This window comes from Saccopteryx leptura, chromosome 4 (genome assembly GCF_036850995.1).
Source record: "Saccopteryx leptura isolate mSacLep1 chromosome 4, mSacLep1_pri_phased_curated, whole genome shotgun sequence".
NCBI classification, from domain to species: domain Eukaryota; kingdom Metazoa; phylum Chordata; class Mammalia; order Chiroptera; family Emballonuridae; genus Saccopteryx; species Saccopteryx leptura.
Window position 1 is genome coordinate 47599972 of NC_089506.1, and position 20533 is coordinate 47620504.

The 20533-nt window shown below is 37.0% G+C and overlaps 1 protein-coding gene across 3 annotated transcripts in view; it reads left to right on the forward strand.

The window, feature by feature from the left end:
* NALCN (sodium leak channel, non-selective) overlaps positions 1 to 20533 on the forward strand; it is a 318920-nt gene that overhangs the window by 170390 nt on the left and 127997 nt on the right. For all 3 annotated transcript variants that reach the window (XM_066380606.1, XM_066380605.1, XM_066380604.1), the window contains exon 14: positions 6629 to 6766. In XM_066380606.1, coding sequence (XP_066236703.1) covers positions 6629 to 6766 — 138 coding nt within the window. The remainder of the gene's footprint in view (positions 1 to 6628; positions 6767 to 20533) is intronic.

Sequence of the window (20533 nt, forward strand, 5' to 3'; positions counted from 1 at the left end):
GTGTGCTCTGACCTGGTATTGAACCTGGGACATCCACACATCCAGCCTACGCTCTACCACTGAGGCCAACCCGCCAGGGCCCAATGTGATTTCTTTTTATTGCAACTTCCATTTGAAATTCATTAGAGATGGTTTTGGTTGGTTTAATTCTTCCTTGGTAGGGCAGAGCTGCTTGTTCCAGATCACCTCAGATGCAATTTACCCATTTTTAGATTAACTGTTCATTCCTGATTCAAATACCTGCGGCCAGGCACCTGAATATAAACAGGGCCTGACCTGGATAGTATGTTTAAGATGTGATAATGTCATTAGTAACAAAAAAGATAAAGCATTTGTAAATAAGTTGTTTACTCTTATTTATATCTGTAAGTTTGGATCTAAGAGGTAAAATAGAGTGAAATTACAGAAGAAACACAGAAAAACAGTAAAAATTTGTCCCTAAAATCTAAGAGAATAAGTAGAATAATTATCTTTGAATCTGAAAAAGTCACACCAGCAATAACCACACAAGGAAGGGCTACAATTTTATATGATTATCTTTGAATAGCAGTTATTAGAAAAGGGAGGGAGAGTAAACAATCTAGACTCATGTCTTAAGCCTGTCTTCCCAAGCAGCTGAGAACAAATTAACTTGGAAAAGCAAATCACAGAGCATGGAATCACATTCCTCAATCTGAGAAGACTCGGGTTGCGGGGGTATGCAGAGTCTTGGAAAAAGATAACAGGAACCCCTCAAGTGTAGAAGAAACTGCTTCCAGCATATTTTATTAAAAGCAAGATAAACTACTTTTTCTCAGCATTTTTATCTTTCCAACTGAAAAGAAAACTTGAGACTGAAAGCAAGATAATCATAATTTATGAAAGCTAATTCCATCCTATAATAAACAAAAATTTAGCATAATTAAGGTATGAAGAAGAAAGAGGGAAAGAGAAGCCATGAGGGGACTGGAGGCCTGGGGGAAGAGAGATATTGAGAGCCCAAGTTGTCCTCTCTTACAACACAGAGGACCAAGACCAACAGAACCAACCTGTCTTGGCCCTCAGTGGAGTTAGAAAGTGATGGCTAGAGAGAAGCCAGTGAATTGAAAGAAGGGACGCATGGAACTGAAGGGCTCTGGCAGCTGTAAAGATTTCCAGAATTTACCTGAATTGGAAAAATATCTGAAGCCTGATATTTCCAATATATCTGCTCATAGCCTCAGTTATACTTGTCCCCTTGCAAATCCCTCTCTTCATAATGTAATAACAGGACTCTAATAACTGGGGATGAGATTCTGGAATCATTTCTCTGACACTGTATGAGAGAGAATGCCAAACCTAGATAAGAAAGTTAAAAATGAAGATTCTGACAACTGTGAAACAGGTAAAGAAAGTAATTAGTCTAAATTAAAAGAAGTAGTAAAGAAGATTACAAAAAAATAATCTATGAAAGCAAGAATCAAATGGTTTCTGGGCAAATGGAAGTTCCAAGAAGAATATGTGTAGGAGAGTAAGATTGGGATTTATTCCAAATAATAGGTAAAATTAGTGAGAATCTGGAAGCTTTTAAAGGTAGAAGGAGGAAAGCGTATATTTCTTCTCCCAATGGAACATGAGGAAAACAATCAGAAAATATCAGCAGAAACAAAACTAAACTAAAAATTGTATAGGAAAGGATGTTTCAAATAAAGTATATAAAATTGAGCCAGATTTTCAGCAGTTAGTTGCAAGTAAGAAGTCAGAACTTCATTTAATCTTGAAATTTTACTTTCTAGTGCCATGCATGTCATAATACTTGTACCCTAGAGGAGAAGATGTTGTCTTAGAACATTCCAAGGCTAAACAATGAGCAATATTTTCATAGTCAACATGTAGACTATCAATGGTATTGATTATCAATATACAAAGGTGGAAAACTCAATTATGACTGAAAAATAAAATGTAAATTTTGTTGAACTTGAGGATGTAAGTGAAGGCATAACCAAAGATGGAAATGAGAGAAGGGGAAAGTAGTGGGACAAGCAGTAGTGCTGAGACCTTCATATTATACAGTGTGTGGTAAGTCAAGTTTGATGGAATAAAAATAGTGATTAGTGTACAAGATGGGGGAGTGGTCAAGCAAAGTGGGGAGTGATGTGCTGGAACCAGATCTGTACATATCATAGCAGAAGTCTATGTCTAAAGTGGGTAAATCAAGAAATACTGAAGCCCTGGCCAGGTAGCTCAGTTGGTTAGAGTATCATCCTAATACACCAAAGTTGTAGATTCAATCCCTGGTCAAGGCACATGCAAGATCAACCAATGAATGCATAAATAAGTGGAACAACAAATTGATAGTCCTCGTTCTCTCTCTCTTCTTTCCTCTTTCTCTCTAAAATTAATTAGTAAATAAAAATTAAAAAAAAAAAACCTGAATAGGGGTATGAATAACGCCACCAGAAGTGAAAAGACAAAGGCTCAAAAATGGTGGCTTCTGGAAAGTGGGGTTGAAATACTTAGGCATGCTACTTTTTTTCATTGGGTGAGAGGCGGAGAGACAGAGAGACAGACTCCCACATGCTCCCCGACCAGGATCCACCTGACAAGCCTCCTAGGGGGTGAAGCTCTGTCCATCTGGAGCCATTGCTCCATTGCTCAGCAACCAAGCTATTTTAGCACCTGAGATGAGGCCATGGAGCCATCCTTAGCACCCAGGGCCAACTTTGCTAGAGCCAAACCATGGCTGCAGGAGGAGAAGAAAGAGAGAGAAAGGAAGAGAAGGGGAAGGGAAGGGCTGGAGAAGCAGATATTCACTTTTCTTATGTGCCTTGACTGGGAATCAAACTCAGGACTTCCACATGCTGGGCCAACACTCTACCACGGAGCCAACTGGCCAGTGAATGCATGCTGTTATTTGTTATTCATTGTTTATTATTCATTAAGAAACCTATAATCAGGTTTCTTGACTGTAATATTTTAATAATGTGTTATCACCATAATTAAAATATTGAAAAAAGCTAAACAAATTGAGAAACTATATAAGAAGAAATCTTTGTTCAGATGTATGAGTAAAGACAATAAATGGAAAGATAAGCCTTTCTTTAAGATTGGAGGATAAACTGAGAACAACATGAATTTTTCTTGAATTAGTGTGATCTCAATGAATAAAGCAAGAAGATATTTTGTGAAATTTAACATAAAAATAAATAAAAGAATTCTGAGAATAGAGTTATGAGGAGGAGCTAGCAACCTAGCCAGTTATCAAAATGTATACTTTTAGGCAATTTGGAGATGAAATAGATTGATGGAAAAGAATAGAAAGTTTTGAAATATAGATGAAAGCATAAGAATATTCAATATATTACATATCAAATTAATAAAAGTTGTTTTGTTCATTAGATTCCACATATAAGAGAACAAACCATGTCTTCCTCTTCTCAATCCCCACACAGCAAACCTTCAGTAACCACTAATAACCCTGTTTGAATAAATAAACTAAGCAGGTTCTTCAAGGATCACAGATCTTGCCGATAATATAAGTCAGTAGGTATACTTGATTCACAATCTCTAATTATCATTTGGATTTAAATTTCTGAATAAAATCTGAGCAAAACTGACAAGGTACCCTTCCTACAGGACACAATTAATTTTCACCCTACAATAAAAGTATTTCATGGCACTCCATTTCATTGGTTTATTCATGTAAGCAACACGAATTGCATTGTACGAAAAGCACTTGATCTCAAATATAATTCACAGCGTCTCACAATATGAACTTTCAGGTGGCTGAGCTGTGCAGAAATTAGATTTTTTTTTCTTCTGAGACTTTGGAAAGAGTAGAAGATAACCCGAGTGTTCTTGCCACCATTGCTTATCTCACAGCAACAGGTTACATTCCCAGAGCTCTATGTTCCCAAGCACTTACTGAATGCTTAATAGTTGAATGCTCATGAAAACTAATGCAGCAGATAAAAACAAATTAAATTGGCTTGTACCCACGGCAGCTGAAAGGTACCCCTGGATTTTTGGTCTGGGTGTCAAAAATAAATCTATTGGGCTTCATCCTAAACTTTTCTGTGACTTTTGGAGAAAAAAATATATATACAGTAAATTTCCTTTTGTCCTGGTAAGTGTTTTGACTCTTTCCCTATTGCTATTGAGTCTTTAGGACAGGGGTCCCCAAACTATGGCCCGCGGGCCACATGCGGCCCCCTGAGGCCATTTATCTAGCCCTCGCCGCACTTCTGGAAGGGCACCTCTTTCATTGGTGGTCAGTGAGAGGAGCATAGTTCCCATTGAAATATTGGTCAGTTTGTTGATTTAAATTTACTTTTTCTTTATTTTAAATATTGTATTTGTTCCCGTTTTGTTTTTTTACTTTAAAATAAGATATGTGCAGTGTGCATAGGAATTTGTTCATAGTTTTTTTTATAGTCCGGCCCTCCAACGGTCTGAGGAACAGTGAACTGGCCCCCTGTGTAAAAAGTTTGGGGACCCCTGCTTTAGGATGAACACACACTTTCACACTGGTGACATCTCCATTGAAGAAAACATATCAATCTAATTGATTGATTGATTGATTTTAATTAAGTGAGAGCTGGAGAAGCAGAGAGACAGACTCCCACCTCCCAAATGCACCCTGACCAGGATGCACCTGGCAAACTCCCTACTGGACAATGCTCTGCCCATCTGGGGCCATTGCTTGGTAACCTAGCTATTTTAGCACCTAGAGCAAGGTCATGGTGCCATCCTCACTGTCAAGGGCTAACTTGTTCTAATGAGCCATGGCTGTGGAAGGGAGGTGAAGAGAGAAAATGAGAGAAAGGGAGAGGGAAGGATGGAGAACCAGATGCCCGCTTCTCCTGTGTGCCTTAACTAGGAATCGAATCTAGGACTTCCACACGCAAAGCCGACACTCTACTGCTGAGCAAACCGGCCAGGGCCACAATCTGATATTTTTATGTGCATCATCTTTGGAACGTGTATTTCTTGCTTTTGAAGGAAATAAATATTCAACAGAAAAAAAATACAGGGAAAAATATAGTTGTCCTCAATAATAAGTCCTGGTATAATTATGAGGTTAAATGATGTGTTGAAAAGTCTCTGAAGCACTTTTATGATGAGTTAAAACTACCAGTCTCTTAGACACCACAAGGAAAAAACTATTTTGTTTTTGGTGATCCTGAGTTTAAACATCAATAGCAACATATTTCATCCTATTATAAGCAAAAAAGCTTTGTAGGGTAATGAGATGGTAAAAAAATTAACTCAAGGAAAAGTTAAGTGTTTTACACATCAACAAAAGGTGAGTGAAAAAAACATATCTCCTACTTCAGGATTCATGTAACAATAATTTTCTCCTTTGTTCATATATGTCTATTATATGTTGAGCATTGAATGTCTTATTTCTAAAAAAGTTAATTATCTCTAGTAAAGGAAACAGTGTTGAGAGATCTTACTGTGCAAGTAGGCTGGAAAAGTAGTAGATTCAAGACTTCACTGAATACAAGAAGCAGTACTTAGAAAAGTCCTTGCTTTGGAGTCAGAACACCTAAGTGATACTTCTTTTAGTGCCACAAATTAATAGAGTGACTTTAGACTAAATCACCTATCATCCTTAAGCCACATTTTCCTTATCTTCAAAAATAAAGAGTCAGATTATCTTTAAGGTCCTTTTTGGCTCTAAGATCTTAATTGGTAAAGAGAACTTTTATCTTGGGATCAATTTATCTTTGTGTAATGCTAGACTTTCGTTCCGGGAGTCTCAATACTTGAGAATTCAACTAAGTCTTCATTATACTGTCGCTCATAAAGATATTTTTAAAGAGTCACAAGATTCCAATTGTCAGCTTTCCCAGAAATCATAAATTCTTATCAAGAAGTATTTATTAACCACTAACATGTACAGAACACGAGTTAGAGATGTATATGTAATCATATAATTAATAAGGAAAACACATGAGAATAGAACTAACCATAGGTCTTTGTAGAGAGTGTATGAGTCCTTTAGCGTGGCTGTTTTTTGTTGGAATGTTTATGTGTTTTAGTCTTGGCTTCATCCATGGTCTTGACTCTGGGCTTTGAAAATTTTTTTAAAATTATAGAAAATGTATTTGTCTTTATTGAGTTGCTCAGCATGGCAGTATTAGAAACATTTTTTTAAAGATTATTATGTTTTTAATATAGCAAATAATTTGATAGGTGGGTACTATAAAAGTAAAATAAGGTTATTTTTGTGGGCCTTTAGACAAAGAAATGTAATTTATTATAAAAACAACTGTGCTTAGCAGCAAAACAATAGCATTCAGTAACTTGTTGAAAATATTAAATTGTTAGCCTACTTAGAGAAGAAAAAATAAAGGCAAATAAATTAAGGTCTTGATTTTTTTTTCTGATTTTTCTCAACAATATTTATCACCACTCTTGTCCTAAATTAAGACAAAGTTGATTTTAATTTAGGACCATCATTTTAGTTTATCCACACTGAATAGTTTTAAAACCTTTAGTTCTCAGCCCATTTCCATCTGTTGAATTAAGGCTGCTCTTTTACTGAGCAATAAGATAAAAATCAGTAATATTGAGATCAAAGTCCTTAAACACCATATACAAATTTTAAATTGCATGCAAGCCTAGAGCTGGTGTTTAATACCTCCATTCTTTTTCTCTGTAGGCATTTATGTCCATGTTCCAGATCCTTACCCAGGAAGGATGGGTAGACGTAATGGACCAAACTCTAAATGCTGTGGGACACATGTGGGCGCCTGTGGTTGCCATCTATTTCATTCTTTATCATCTTTTTGCCACTCTGGTGAGTTTAGCACTTTTTTTTCAATTATATCTTAGAATAATGGGATGAGCATCTCAAAAAACAGAAAGATTTTTGAACTACTTTCAATTTCAGAATGTGAGCCAGAGAATGAAGGTAGAGTGGTTTGATTGGATGAGGTCTCTTCCATTCAGAACTTCTGTGAATCAACAAACTCCTTGAGGAATTAGATTTTAGAGTTAAGTAAGTTGTCTTCATCGGTACAAATGTTTGTATGAGGGAAAACAAGACAAAACACAGTTGAAATCTCACATTTGCATACTGATTTAAACATCTCTAATCTTTCATACCCTAGGTGGTCTTAGGATCAAACCATAATAACATTATTATTGTTAGTCTTAATTTTGTAGAGACACTGTCTTCAATTTCACTTCATCTTCTTCACAGCTGTAATTAAACTGAAGATAGAAGCTGGAGACCTCAGGGTGCAGTCAGTTAATTAGAAATCAGTTCAGTGTTTTAGTGTTATGTGAGACAGAAAGAAGCAGATGAGGAAAAAATAAAACACATAGCTACAAATATTTTAGAGGCACAGTAAAAACTGAATACCTGATCCAAGAAAAAATTGACTTTTGTTACATGGAGTATGATCTTCAATGTATATATTTTTATTAAAAACAAAAAGTATGAAATATGGCTTATGACATACTAAAGAATATAATTATTAGGTCTTTCTAATGTGAAATGTACATCTCTATATAATAAATTGGAATACACTGGTACGTATTTAACAAACTATAGAAATGATCCCTGAAAGTATAGTCTTACTGGTACGTATTTAAGAAGCAAACTTAAACTCTACTCTTATGTTAAAAGTTCCAAATTAAGGATCCAAAATGTTACCCTTTATAGGAACACATGAAATAAAAACAACTGCTACTACTTATTGTTTGGTAAAATGTTTCAAAATCTTATTCCAAATATTTGAAACAACCTAGTTAGATAATATTCCCACTTTATCGATGATGAAACTGAGGCTCAGGGGAGTTAAGTCATTTCCCCAATGTCACATAGAATGTAACGTGAGAGCCAGATGTTCCCAGTTCTGCCTGGTCTCAAAGCTTATTGTCTTGCAACTACTTACTGCTGGTTTCCTAAATTATGACACTTACTATTATCACCAAAAATGTCTGCATCAAATCAAACCTCTGCCCAAGTCACTAAAATAAAGCAAATTACATATGAACTCTAAGGTCCCTTCCATTTCTAAATATGCATCAAACAAGTGCTTGAGAAAGTAGTTGTTATATTAGAGGTGCATTTGCTATATAGGGAATGGCTTTCAAAACTAAGACATGTGCATATTTGAATTCCGTAATTATTAATAAGGGAGCACTTCATATAGCGATTGGCCATCTTCTTTGTGACTCTTTCCAATCATATGCTTTACCTATTTTTCTAAAACCTACTTTGTCTTTTTAATATTTATTTGTTGTTGGCTGGCCCTGGCCAGTTGCCTTTGTGGATAGAGCATTGGCCTGGTGTTGTGGACATCTCAGATTTGATTGACTCAGTATCAGCCCCAGTTGGGGATTGCCAGGTGGATACCGGTTGGGGAGAATGCTGGATTCTGTCTATCTCCCTCCTTTCACTTAGAAAAAGTAAAATTAAATTTTAAAAACTTCATTAGTGGAAGTAGTACATGTATTCTGGATATTAATCCCTTGACAAGTATATAAATGTCCTTTCTTAAGCAATATTTTGTTATTCTAATTTGTAACATTTTTTTACATTATATTTTAATATGGTCAAACTATCAGATTTTTTTACTTATGGTCAATATTTATTTTGCACTCACACTTAAGATTCCCCCCCCCCGACCCCGTGAGATAATAAAAATATTCTCCTCTATCTTCTAATTGTTTTAAATTTTTGCCTTTTACTTTTAGATCTTTAATGCATCTCTACTTACTCTTTATATGTAGTATAAGTTAGGTAAAATAGACTGTTTAAATAAAACTTAAATTGACTTTTCTCAAATACATGTATGTTAAATTATTTTTTAAATTTTTTTCCTATTTTTCTGAAGTGAGAAGCAAGGAGGCAGAGAGACAGACCCCTGCATGTGCCCAACTGGGATCCACCAGGCATGCCCACCAGGGGACAATGTTCAGCCCATCTGGTGCATTGCTCTGTTGCAACTGGAGCCATTCTAGCACCTGAGGCAGAGGCAATGGAGCCGTCCTCAGCACCTGGGCCAACTTTGCTCCAATGGAGCATTGGCTGCGGGAAGGGAAGAGAGAGATAGAGAAAGAGGAGGGGGGAAGGGTGGAGAAGCAGATGGGTGCTTCTCCTGTGTGCCCTAGCTTAGAATTGAATCCAGGACTTCCACATTCCAGGCCAACGCTCTACCACTGAGCCAACCGGCCAGGGTCTCATTTATGTTAAATTCTTAAAGATTTGAGATACAGAGTTCATTTCCCTGATTATGCAGTTAATGCAAACAGGATCAGCTATTCAGTTATTTAAATTTGTAAGTGATTTTTAAAAATAAGAACTAATGAATTCAGTTAAAAATAACATTCTATAACTAAACTAAAACTAAGAGAGTTACTTCTATTCTACCCAAGAAAGTCTAGTGACTGGAGTCGCTTTCTCTATTCACTGGAGATTTTATTTAAAGTACGACCGGCAATTGTTTTTCTTTTCCTGTTTATCTTCAAACTGACATCGGTGTAATGGGCTCTATTAAGTATTTGATTCAGCACAGTTTTACTAAATCTTAAATACTATGTGTAAGTACTAATACGTTCTAGCCAAAGTGGGAAAGAACTTGATCCCTGTACTCTCCAGGCCTACAACTCATACAGAAATAAGACTAGTAAGCACAAACAAACAAGCAGATAAACTCTGTGGTTCAAAGCCTAATAATACAAGTAATACATCAGCCTGAGCGCACATTTGCCATGTTGGTGCTTGCCATGCGGTCGGTGCCCATATATGTTATAAATGTGTTTCCCCGTCATTCCAGCTCTACCTAACTTGAAATAGTGTTTAAAATACTGGCAGTAAAGCAGCCAGACATTGTTTGTGGACCAACATGTAAATCTGTGCATGGAGGTGAGAGACCTATGATAACATAGATGACATTCTCTTAACAACCAAACATTTAATAAATTAAAAAATCTTTATTCCATAAGCCTGTCTTTAAGTTTGAACTTCCTCTAAAATGAACATTTTTGTTAAATTGTATGTTTCTTTTGGAAAAATACTACAAAACACTGCAACCTCCCCCCCCCCCCAAGAAAAGAAGTCCACATAAATATGTATACAACCTCTTGTGTTTTATCCACTCTGGCTAGTGGTGTCACACAACCCGGTGAGTTCCTGATTTAGTCTTCCCAGGGACAGGTATGTACTAAGCTGTAAAAAAAAGAAACAAATGTTTCTCTGCAGTGTATTCTGGAATAAAAAACCCAAACAAACAAACAAACAAAAACAGCAGATTATTCCATTGTCTCCTGGAGGCATCAGTTTTTCAGCTCACAATGAAAATCAAGCTTAAGTGTTTAGCCAATTCATATTCACAACCAGTACTTATTGTCCCTTTAAAATGTCTCTCATCCTCCAGGTACGTGCTCTGTATTTCTATCTTGACTGCAGTTTGCAAAATGCTTGTGAAATTCATCTTTTCTTTTACTTTTGCTAATGATTTGGAGATTAAGGACTGTAGAAGATTTAACCAATAGAAAGACTTTATTTTTCCTCAGTGTTTCCCCCTTTATTATTGTTCCAAAGGAAAGCTCTATGATGTGAATACTGAAAGAGAGAAAATGTAATTAAGCATTTATTGTGGGTAGTCTTTCTGTTACTTTTGAAGTGCACAAATCAACACAGCAATCCTGAGAATTGTCATATTTTGCTGTCAAAAATGGGCACTTCGAAGTGTAAATTAAATAGTTTGATTTTATAAAATTCATTTAACTGTGCTTCTTCTGTGTTGATCATTTCCCATTTTACATTGCTCTGATTACATTTGACTTTTTGTTCACCTATATAAAAGAAGATTGTTTCCAGCCTGCAAGATGGCTGAAGAGAGTGTGATTATAAGTGGTAAGAAGGAAAAGAAAAATACAAGATTATGGGATGTTGGCCAGATACCTGCTGTGTTTCTATTGCATATTTGAAAATAGTTTTTTAAAAAATAGAAATTATTAATAGAGTTTATAATAGAGAAGGAAATAAGATTAAAGGTGACATTTCAGCTAAACAGCTATCTTTAAGCTATGTAAAAAGGAGAAGAAAATAGTAAAAATAAACTTTAGAGAAGAAATGAAATGAAAAGGTGTAACTATATGCAGAGTGAAGGGAATGTGAAATAGAGTATGCAGCTACAGAGACAGTAATTCTCAACCAGGAAAACCCATTCTAACATGGGGAGGCCACCCTATTATAAAAATAAACCATAATTTTCAGCAGTCTGAGTCATGATAATCCAAAAGTGAGTCTTAGATAAGGTATGGTGTGCAGAATGGTAATGCCCTAACAAAATTGGAGGAAATGATGATACTAGGAATATAACTTCTGAAGTGTATTGAATTTTGCTGGAATGCTCTGTGGATAAATGCAAGAAAACAAGTTTGTCGGTGATTATATGTATAAAGCCTAACCATGGTGAATAGTTAGCAAATCCTTAGTTCAAGTGTATCTGGCTTTTTCAGATGCATGTAAGGCCTGAGGGGAGCAGTTAGAAAAAGGGAAGTGAGATCATCAGGATTTATTACAGCTGGACACCTATTAAGTCTCTGGACCAAAAGCCACATTGAACTTCGAAAAGTATGCTTTGAAACCCACTAAGCTACAAGGTCAACACCCCACCAATATGTTGTTATGTCATTCATAATAGTTCTAAGGAGGACCTGACCTGAGATGGCACAGTGAACAAAGTGTCAACCTGGAACACTAAGGTCTCATGTTTGAAACCCTGAGCTTGCCTTGTCAAGGCACAAATGGGACATGATGCTTCCTGCTTCTTCCACCTTCTCTTTCTCTCTCTCCTCTTTAAAATAAATTTAAAAAAAATTAAAACATAAAAAAAGAGAAAAAATTCTAAGAAGGATGCTTGCCAGGCTACCAGAAACTTGATATGTGGCACTTTTCACGCTGAATGCATTGACAATGCTAAAAATATTGTGAGAATGGGCATTATAATCTCAGGAAAATGAAGAATTAGATACCTGGAAAATTTTAATAATTATTCTTCACTTTTTCATTGACATTGGTGATTCATATTTCAATAGTGATCATAAAATAAGGATGTGACTGTATTACATTAGTTGTATATTATAGGGTAGAACAAATACTTGTGTCAGGTGTTCATATAGTAGAATGCTAGAGACCTGTTACAAGTGACAAGTAGGCCCTGACACATGGCTCAGTGGTTGGAGTGTCGGCCTAATGTATAGATATCTAGAGTTCAGTCCCCAGTCAGGGCACACATGAGAAGCAACCATATGCTTCACTCTCCCTTCTCTCCCTCTTTCTCTCTTACAGCCAGTAGCTGTTGGGTCTGGAATTGGCCTCAGGTGCTGAGGATAGCTTAGTTGGTCAAGCATGTCATGCTCAGATGCTAAAAATAGCTCAATTAATTCAAGCATCGGCCCTAGACGAGGATTGCCTGGTGGATCCCAGTCAGTTGCTTGTGGGCGTCTGCCTCACTGTCTCTCCTCCTCTCACTGAAAAAAAAAGTGGCAAGTAGCCAGTGCATGAATATATATATATATATATATATATATATATATATATGCATATATGAATTTTTTTTCAAAGCCTTGCACAAATGAAATACTGCTGTATTGAAAGTATATGCAACTGTGCTTTAACAAAGCTGAAGAGGAAATGAAGAGCTATATCATTAATCTTTATTCCCCCAGAAATTACATTATTTTAAAAAAAACTGTGAGCCTGACCAGGTAGTGGCACAGTAGAGCATCGGACTGGGATGCCAAGGACCCAGATGTGAAATACTGAGGTTGGAGATTCCAAGATGGCAGTGGAGTAGGCAGAAGCACAGACTCCCGGCTCACACCACCAAACTGGATTACAAATTAATTTAAGAGCAATCATCATGAAAATCCAACTTTAGACTAAAAGAACAGGTCTGAAAAACCAAGGAGCAAGGAAAAATCCACACCAATCCTGGTAGGGAGTGCAGAGGTGCTGTGGGCCCCCCCCCTGCTTCCAAAAGCAAGGGGAGGCTGAGGCTGAGAGTCCAGAAGGGCTCTTAATACAAGGAGAGAGACCCTGAGAGATGGGGGCCCTCAGTCTCAGAACCGTAGACCCAGCCTAGAAATCCAGAAATTGGAGGAGACAGATGGAAAGCATTGAGAGGGGAAAATAGCAAAGATCTGTGTGTGGGAAGCGGCAGGGGTGCCTTAAAGGGACAGAGCAGAAAATATAGCTCACAGCCACTTGTTTGGGGCCCCAGAGGTTAGGAGGGCTGAGAGGACTGGCTTGTCTTTCACGAGGAAAGTGAGGAGAGTGAGACAGATGGTGATGGGAAGAGGAATACCTGGGATGACCTGAGAAGCTGACTAATTTAGTGCACAGTAGCCATATTGGGGGAGGGACTGATCCTTCCATACAGCACAAGCCTAAAGTGGTTCCGGGTGACCCACCTCCAAAGAAGCTCTCTAGCAACAATCAGTGTGAAAGACACAGCCAAAAGCAGGAAGTGGGACAGAGGGGCAATAACTCAGGTCTCCATGGAGGTCTGAGATACACTTCCTCCTACTGAAGCTGAGAATGCAACCCACCCCAGAGTGCAGCTGGCAGAACTGACCTTCAGATCCTTCAGATTCTCAGAGGTCACACCACTGTATTCCTGGATACGGTTTCAAATAAGCCCCCTGCTGACATCAGTAAACAATCCCACTGCTGAGTTAAGTAAACTGAAAACAAACAAAACAAGACTTCAAAGTGGCTCTACTAGGTAAGGAGACCACAACTGAAACAAGCCTGCAAGCCACACACACAAAAACAATGAGAATACAGAGAAACTTAAGTCATATGAATCAACAAGACAAATCCCTAGAAAAAGATCTGGATAAAATGGAAGTAATCAAATTACCAGATGCAAAGGATAAAATAATGATTGTTAGGATGCTTAAGGATCTCAAAGCTACAATGGATGGACTTAATGAACACCTCAATAAAGAAATTGTAAGCATCAAAAAGGACATGGAAATCATAAAGAAGAATGAGACAGAAATGAGAAACACAGTATCAGAAATGAAGACTACACTAGAAGGAATTAAAAGCAGGCTGGATGAAGCAGAGGATCAAACCAGCGACTTAAAGGACATGATAAGCAAAAGCACAGAAGCAGAACAGCAAAAAGAAAAGAGGACCAAAAAGTCTGAGGAAACTCTAAGAGAGCTCTGTGACAACATGAAGAGAAACAATATCCACATAACCGGGAGAAAAGAAAGAACAAGGAATAGAGAACCTAATTGAAGAAATTATAGCTGAAAATTTCTCTAAATTGATGCAGGAAAGAGCCACACAGATTCAAGAAGCAGAGAGAACCCCATTAAAAAAGAACCCAAAGAGACCCACACCAGAACACATCATAATCAAAATACCAAAGCTAAGAGATAAAGAAAGAATACTAAAAGCTGCAAGAGAATAACACTCAATCACCTACAAAGTTACCCCCATAAGGATGACATCCGACTTTTCAACAGAAACACTTGAGGCCAGAAGGGAATGGCAAGAAATATTCAAAGTAATGCAAAACAAGAACCTACAACCAAGACTTCTTTATCCAGCAAGGCTATCATTTAAAATTGAAGGAGAAATAGAAAGTTTCCCCCAAAAAAATAAAAATAAAAAAACTCAAAGAATTCATCACAACCAAACTAATGCTACAAGAAATGTTAAGGGGCTTCCTGTAGAAAGAACAAAGCAGAAAAAAATATCTAGTAAAAAAGGAATGTAGATTTAAAGAAAATAATGGCCATAAACAACTACATATCAATAACAACATTAAATGTAAATGGATTAAATGCTCCAATCAAAAGACATAAGATAGCTGAATGGATAAGAAAACAGGACCCATACATATGCTGTCTTCAAGAGACCCACCTCAAAACAAAAGATACACATAGACTGAAAGTATTAAAAAGATGGAAAAAAATATTTCATGCAAATAGAAATGAAAAAAAACCTGGGGTAGCAATACTTATATCTGACAAAATAGACTTTAAAACAAGGACTATAGTAAGGGATAAAGAAGGTCACTACATAATGATAAAGGGAGCAATTCAACAGGAAGTTATAACCATTATAAATATCTACGCATCTAATATAGGAGCACCTAAATATTTAAAGCAGACTTTGATGCATATAAAGGGCAAGATCAACAGCAATACTATAATAGTAGAGGATTTCACTACCCCACTAACATCAGTAGATAGATCCTCAAGAAAGTAAATTAACAAAGAAACAGCAGACTTAAGGGATACACTAGATCAACTGGATTTAATAAATATCTGCAGAACCTTTCACCCTCAAGCAGCAGAATATACATTCTTTTCAAGTGTGCATGGTACATTCTCTAGGATAGACAACATATTAGGGCATAAAACAAATCTCAACAAATTTAAGAAGATTGAAATCATATCGAGCACTTTCTCTGATCACAATGCTATGAAACTAGAAATCAGCTACAATAGAAAAACTGAAAAACACTCAGGCACTTGGAAAATAAATAGCATGTTATTAAAAAATGAATGGGTCAACAATGAGATCAAGGAAGAAATAAAAAAATTTCCTTGAAACAAATGAAAATGAGCATACAACAACTCAAAATCTGTGGGACACAGCAAAAGTAGTCCTGAGAAGGAAGTTTATAGCATTACAGGCATTCCTTAAGAAGCTAGAAAAAGCTCAAATAAACAACTTAACCCTACAACTAAAAGAACTAGAAAAAGAACAGCAAGTAAAGCCCAGACAAAGTAGAAGGAAGGAAATAATAAAGATCAGAGTGGTAATAAATGACATAGAGATTAAAAAACAATACAGAGGATCAATGAAAACAGGAGCTGGTTCTTAGAAAAGGAAAACAGGATTGATTAACCCTTAGCCACAATCACCAAGAAAAAAAAAGAGAGAGGACTCAAATAAATAAAATTAGAAATGAGAGTGGAGAAGTAAAAACGAAAACAGCAGAAATACAAAGGATTGTAAGAAAATACTATGAAGAACTGTATGCCAAAAAATTAGACAACCTTGGTGAAATGGAAAAATTTCTTGAAAAATATAATCTTTCAAAAATCAATCTGGAAGAATAAAAAAACCTAAATAAACCAATTATAACAAATGAGATTGAAACAGTTATCAAAAAACTCCCAACGAACAAAAGCCCTGGGCCAGATGGCTTCACAGGTGAATTCTACCAAACATTTAAAGAAGAACTAACTCCTATCCTTCTCAAGCTATTTCAAAAAATTCAAGAGGAGGGAAAACTTTCAAGCTCCTTTTATGAAGCAAGCATAATTCTGATTCCAAAACCAGGCAAAGACAACACAAAGAAAGAAAACTATAGACCAATATACCTGATGAATTTAGTTGCTAAAATTCTCAACAAAACATTAGCAAGCTGGATCCAGCAATACATGAAAAAAATCATACATCATGATCAAGTGGGATTTATTCTGGGGAGACAAAGCTGGTACAATATTTGCAAATCAATCAATGTGATTCATCACATAAACAAAAGGAAGAAGAAAAACCACATGATAATATCAATAAATGCAGAAAAAGCATGTGATAAAATCCAGCACCCATTCATGATCAAAACTCTCGGCAAAGTGGGAATATAGGGAACATACCTCAACATGATAAAGGCCATCTCTGACAGGCCTACAGCCAACATCATACTAAATGGGCAAAAATTAAAAGCAATCCCCTTAAGATCAGGAACAAGGCAGGGATGCCCCCCTTCACCACTCTTATTCAACATAGTTCTGGAACTCCTACCCACAGTAATCAGATAAGAAGAAGAAATAAAAGGCATCCAAATTGGAAAAGAAGTAAAACTATCATTATTTTCTGATGATATGATATTGTACATGGAAAACCCTAAAGTCACAGTCAAATAACTACTGGACCAGATAAATGAATTCAGCAAGGTGGCAGGATATAAAATTAATACCCAGAAATCAGAGGCATTTTTATACAACAACAAGGATCTGTCTGAAAAAGAAATTAAGAAAACAACTCCCTTCACTATTGCAACAACAAAAATAAAATGCCTAGGAGTAAATTTAACCAAGGAGATTAAAGACTTGTACTCTGAAAATTATAAAACATTGATAAAAGAAATCAAGGAAGGTACAAACAAGTGGAAGCATATACCGTGTTTATATATAGGAAGAATAAACATCATTAAAATGTCCATATTACCCAAAGCAATTTATAAATTTAATGCAGTTCCTATTAAAATGCCAATGTCATACTTCAAAGATATGGAACAATTGTTCCATATCTTCATATGGAACAAAAAAGAACACGAATAGCCTCAGCAATCTTGGGGGGGGGGAGAATAAAGTGGGAGGTATCACACTTCCTGATATCAAGTTATACTACAAGGCCATTGTACTCGAAACAACCTGGTACCATCATAAGAACAGGCATATAGATCAATGGAACTGAACAGAGAACCCAGAAATAAACCCGCACCTTTATAGACAACTGATATTTGACAAATGAGGTAAGAGCATACAATGGAGTAAAGACAGGCTCTTTAACAAATGGTGTTAGGAAAATTGGACATCTTCCTGCAAAAAAATGAAATTAGACTACCAACTTACACCATTCACAAAAATAAACTCAAAATGGATAAAGACTTAAATGTAAATCGTGAAACCATAAGCATCCTAGAGGAAAACATAGGCAATATGCTCTCCGACATCTCTTGCAGCAATATATTTGCTGATTTATCTCCATGGGCAAGTGAAATAAAAGACAGTATAAACAAATGGGACTATATCAAACTAAAAAGCTTTTGCACAGCTAAAGACAATATGAACAAAATAAAAATGCAAACCACACAATGGGAGAACATATTCGACAATACATCTGATAAGGGGTTAATAACCAAAATTTATAAAGAACTCGTAAAACTCAACACCAGGAAGATAAACAATCCAATCAAAAAATGGGCAAAAGAAATGAATAGACATTTCTCAAAGGAGGACATACAGATAGCCAATAGGCAGATGAAAAAATTCTCAACATCACTAATTATTAGAGAAATGCAAATTAAAACCACAAGGAAATATCACCTCACACCACTCAGAATGGCGCTCATCAATAAAACAACACATAAGTGCTGACAAGGATGTGGAGAAAAGGGAACCTTCCTGCATTGCTGTTGGGAATGTAGACTGGTGCAGCCACTGTGGAAAACAATATGGAGATTCCTCAAAAAATTAAACATTGAACTGCTTTTTGATTCAGCCATCCCACTCTTAGGAATATATCCCAAGAACACCACATCAATGATTCAAAAGGAGAAATGCACCCCCATGTTTAATGGCAGCATTGTTTACAATAGCCAAGATTTGGAAACAGCCCAAGTGTTCGTCAATGAACAAGTGGATTAAAAAGCAGTGGTACGTATACACAATGGAATACTATGGTGACATGAAAAAGAAGGAAATATTACTTTTTGCAACAACATGGATGGACCTGGAAACTATTATGTTAAGTGAAATAAGCCAGGCAGAGAAAGAAAAATATCATATCACCTCATTCATTTGAGGATTCTGACAAATATGAACTGAGGAGCAGAATAGAGACAGAGGCAGGACCAAAGGATCCAGAGGGAAAGTGGACAGAGGGAAAAGGGATGATAGGATGGGTTGAAAGCAGAAAAGCAAATCCTGGAGGGAAGAGGGGAGGGTGTTACAATTAGGAAGACAAGGGGGATGTTGAGGGGAACACTGGGAAGGGGAGGATTCTATTCAGGGGGACACTAGAATCTATGTAAACACAATAAATTAAAATAAAATTTTAAAAAAAGAAAGAAAAGGGAAGGAGGAGAGAGGGAGGGAAGGAGGGAGGGAGGGAGGGAGGGAAGGAGGGAGGGAGGGAGGGAGGGAGGAATACTGAGGTCCCCAGCCTGAGCGTGGGCTCATTTGGCTTGAGCATGGGTTCCCCAGCTTGAGCGAGGGATTGCTGGCTTGAGCTCAAAGGTCACTGGCTTGAAGCCCAAGGTCGCTGACTTGAGCAAGGGGTCACTCGCTCTGCTGTACCCCTCTCCCTGGTCAAGCCACATATGAGAAAGCAATCACTGAACAACTAAAGAGCTGCAATGAAGAACTGATGCTTCTCCACTCTCTCCCTTCCTGTCTGTCCCTATCTGTCCCTCTTTCTGACTCTCTCTTTGTCTCTTTCAAAAAATAAGTAAATACTGTGATATAGTATTTGGTGCCACATTACAAATTTAAATATTATATACATCTAAAGAGTAAAAAATAAAGTGGAATAGGTTTAAATTTAAAATTGGCAAAGTGTAAAGGTGTTTCATACAAATGATGAAGCTCTTTGATTCAATATGGCAAGTCCCTATAAAATTTCTTTATTATCTTAATACCATTTTAATATAAACCTGTGAATCACATTCAGTGACTATGGGAGAGCTTTTGGCACAGTCCATGTGGCACTTGTAAGTAGGTAAACGCTGAGTGAAAATAAGATTCCGACATCAGAGTAATGGGTTCAGATTATTAATGAGCATTACCTCAGCTTTTTTTCTATAAAAACAGAGCAAATGAAAACACACACACACACACACACACACACACACACACACACACACACAGGAACTGAAGAATGGTTCTTGCTTTCAGAAAAAGGATTTATCCCCCACTCCCATGACGTTCAAACCTTGAATTGGGAAGTGGCCGACACCCACTTTGGCCAATGCCCTCAATCCAATTCCACACAGCACTGGGTTTGTAGGAAAACAATATGTCTCACTGATGGTGTAAATTAAAAGTGGTAGAAACCAAGCTGCCCCCCTCCCTTCACTTCTGTTTATCACAGTGGTTATTGCCACCTTATTAGAGTCTGAGAAAAGAACTACAAAGTAATTCTCACCCCCCCACAATCAGCCTCAGACTAACCCCACCTCTCCTGCCTCATCTGTTTCCATTCCAAAGAGACAGTCAAAGCCAGACTTTGGTCAGCTCTCATCCTGAGTATCAAGGCGTCACCTAATGACAGTGCCCTATACTTCAGGAACATGGTGACAAGGATCAAGCAGAAAGTCCCGTGTACAAATTGTTTGGGGGAGGAAACTTAAGCTCCATGTATATTTTTCAATAGTTTCTGGTTTTGCCACCACATGTTGTGTTAATTAAGCAGTGATGCCCAAACATTCAAGGGTGTTTGTTGAATGAACTTGGTGTAATGATAGTTTAAAGCCAACTATAAATTTACTCATATAATTCTTAAAATTGTTGCCAAATCCCTGCCCAACAGCTTGTCTCAATTCTGTAAGCCCAGGACTTTCAACTTGCAAAGCCAACCCCTTCAGCATTCTCTAACAAAGCCAAAGCTTTTCCTTTTTGAGTCGTGCCTTCTCTCTACCATGAAAATCAAACTCTTATCTGCATGACAAGGAGAAAGTGCAGCTAGCATCCCACATCTGTCTCCCTGTCCCTCTGCTATGAGGGCAGCTTTGTTCTTTTTTCTCCAAGAAGAAGGTATAAAATGTACTTTTAAAATAAATCCATAAAA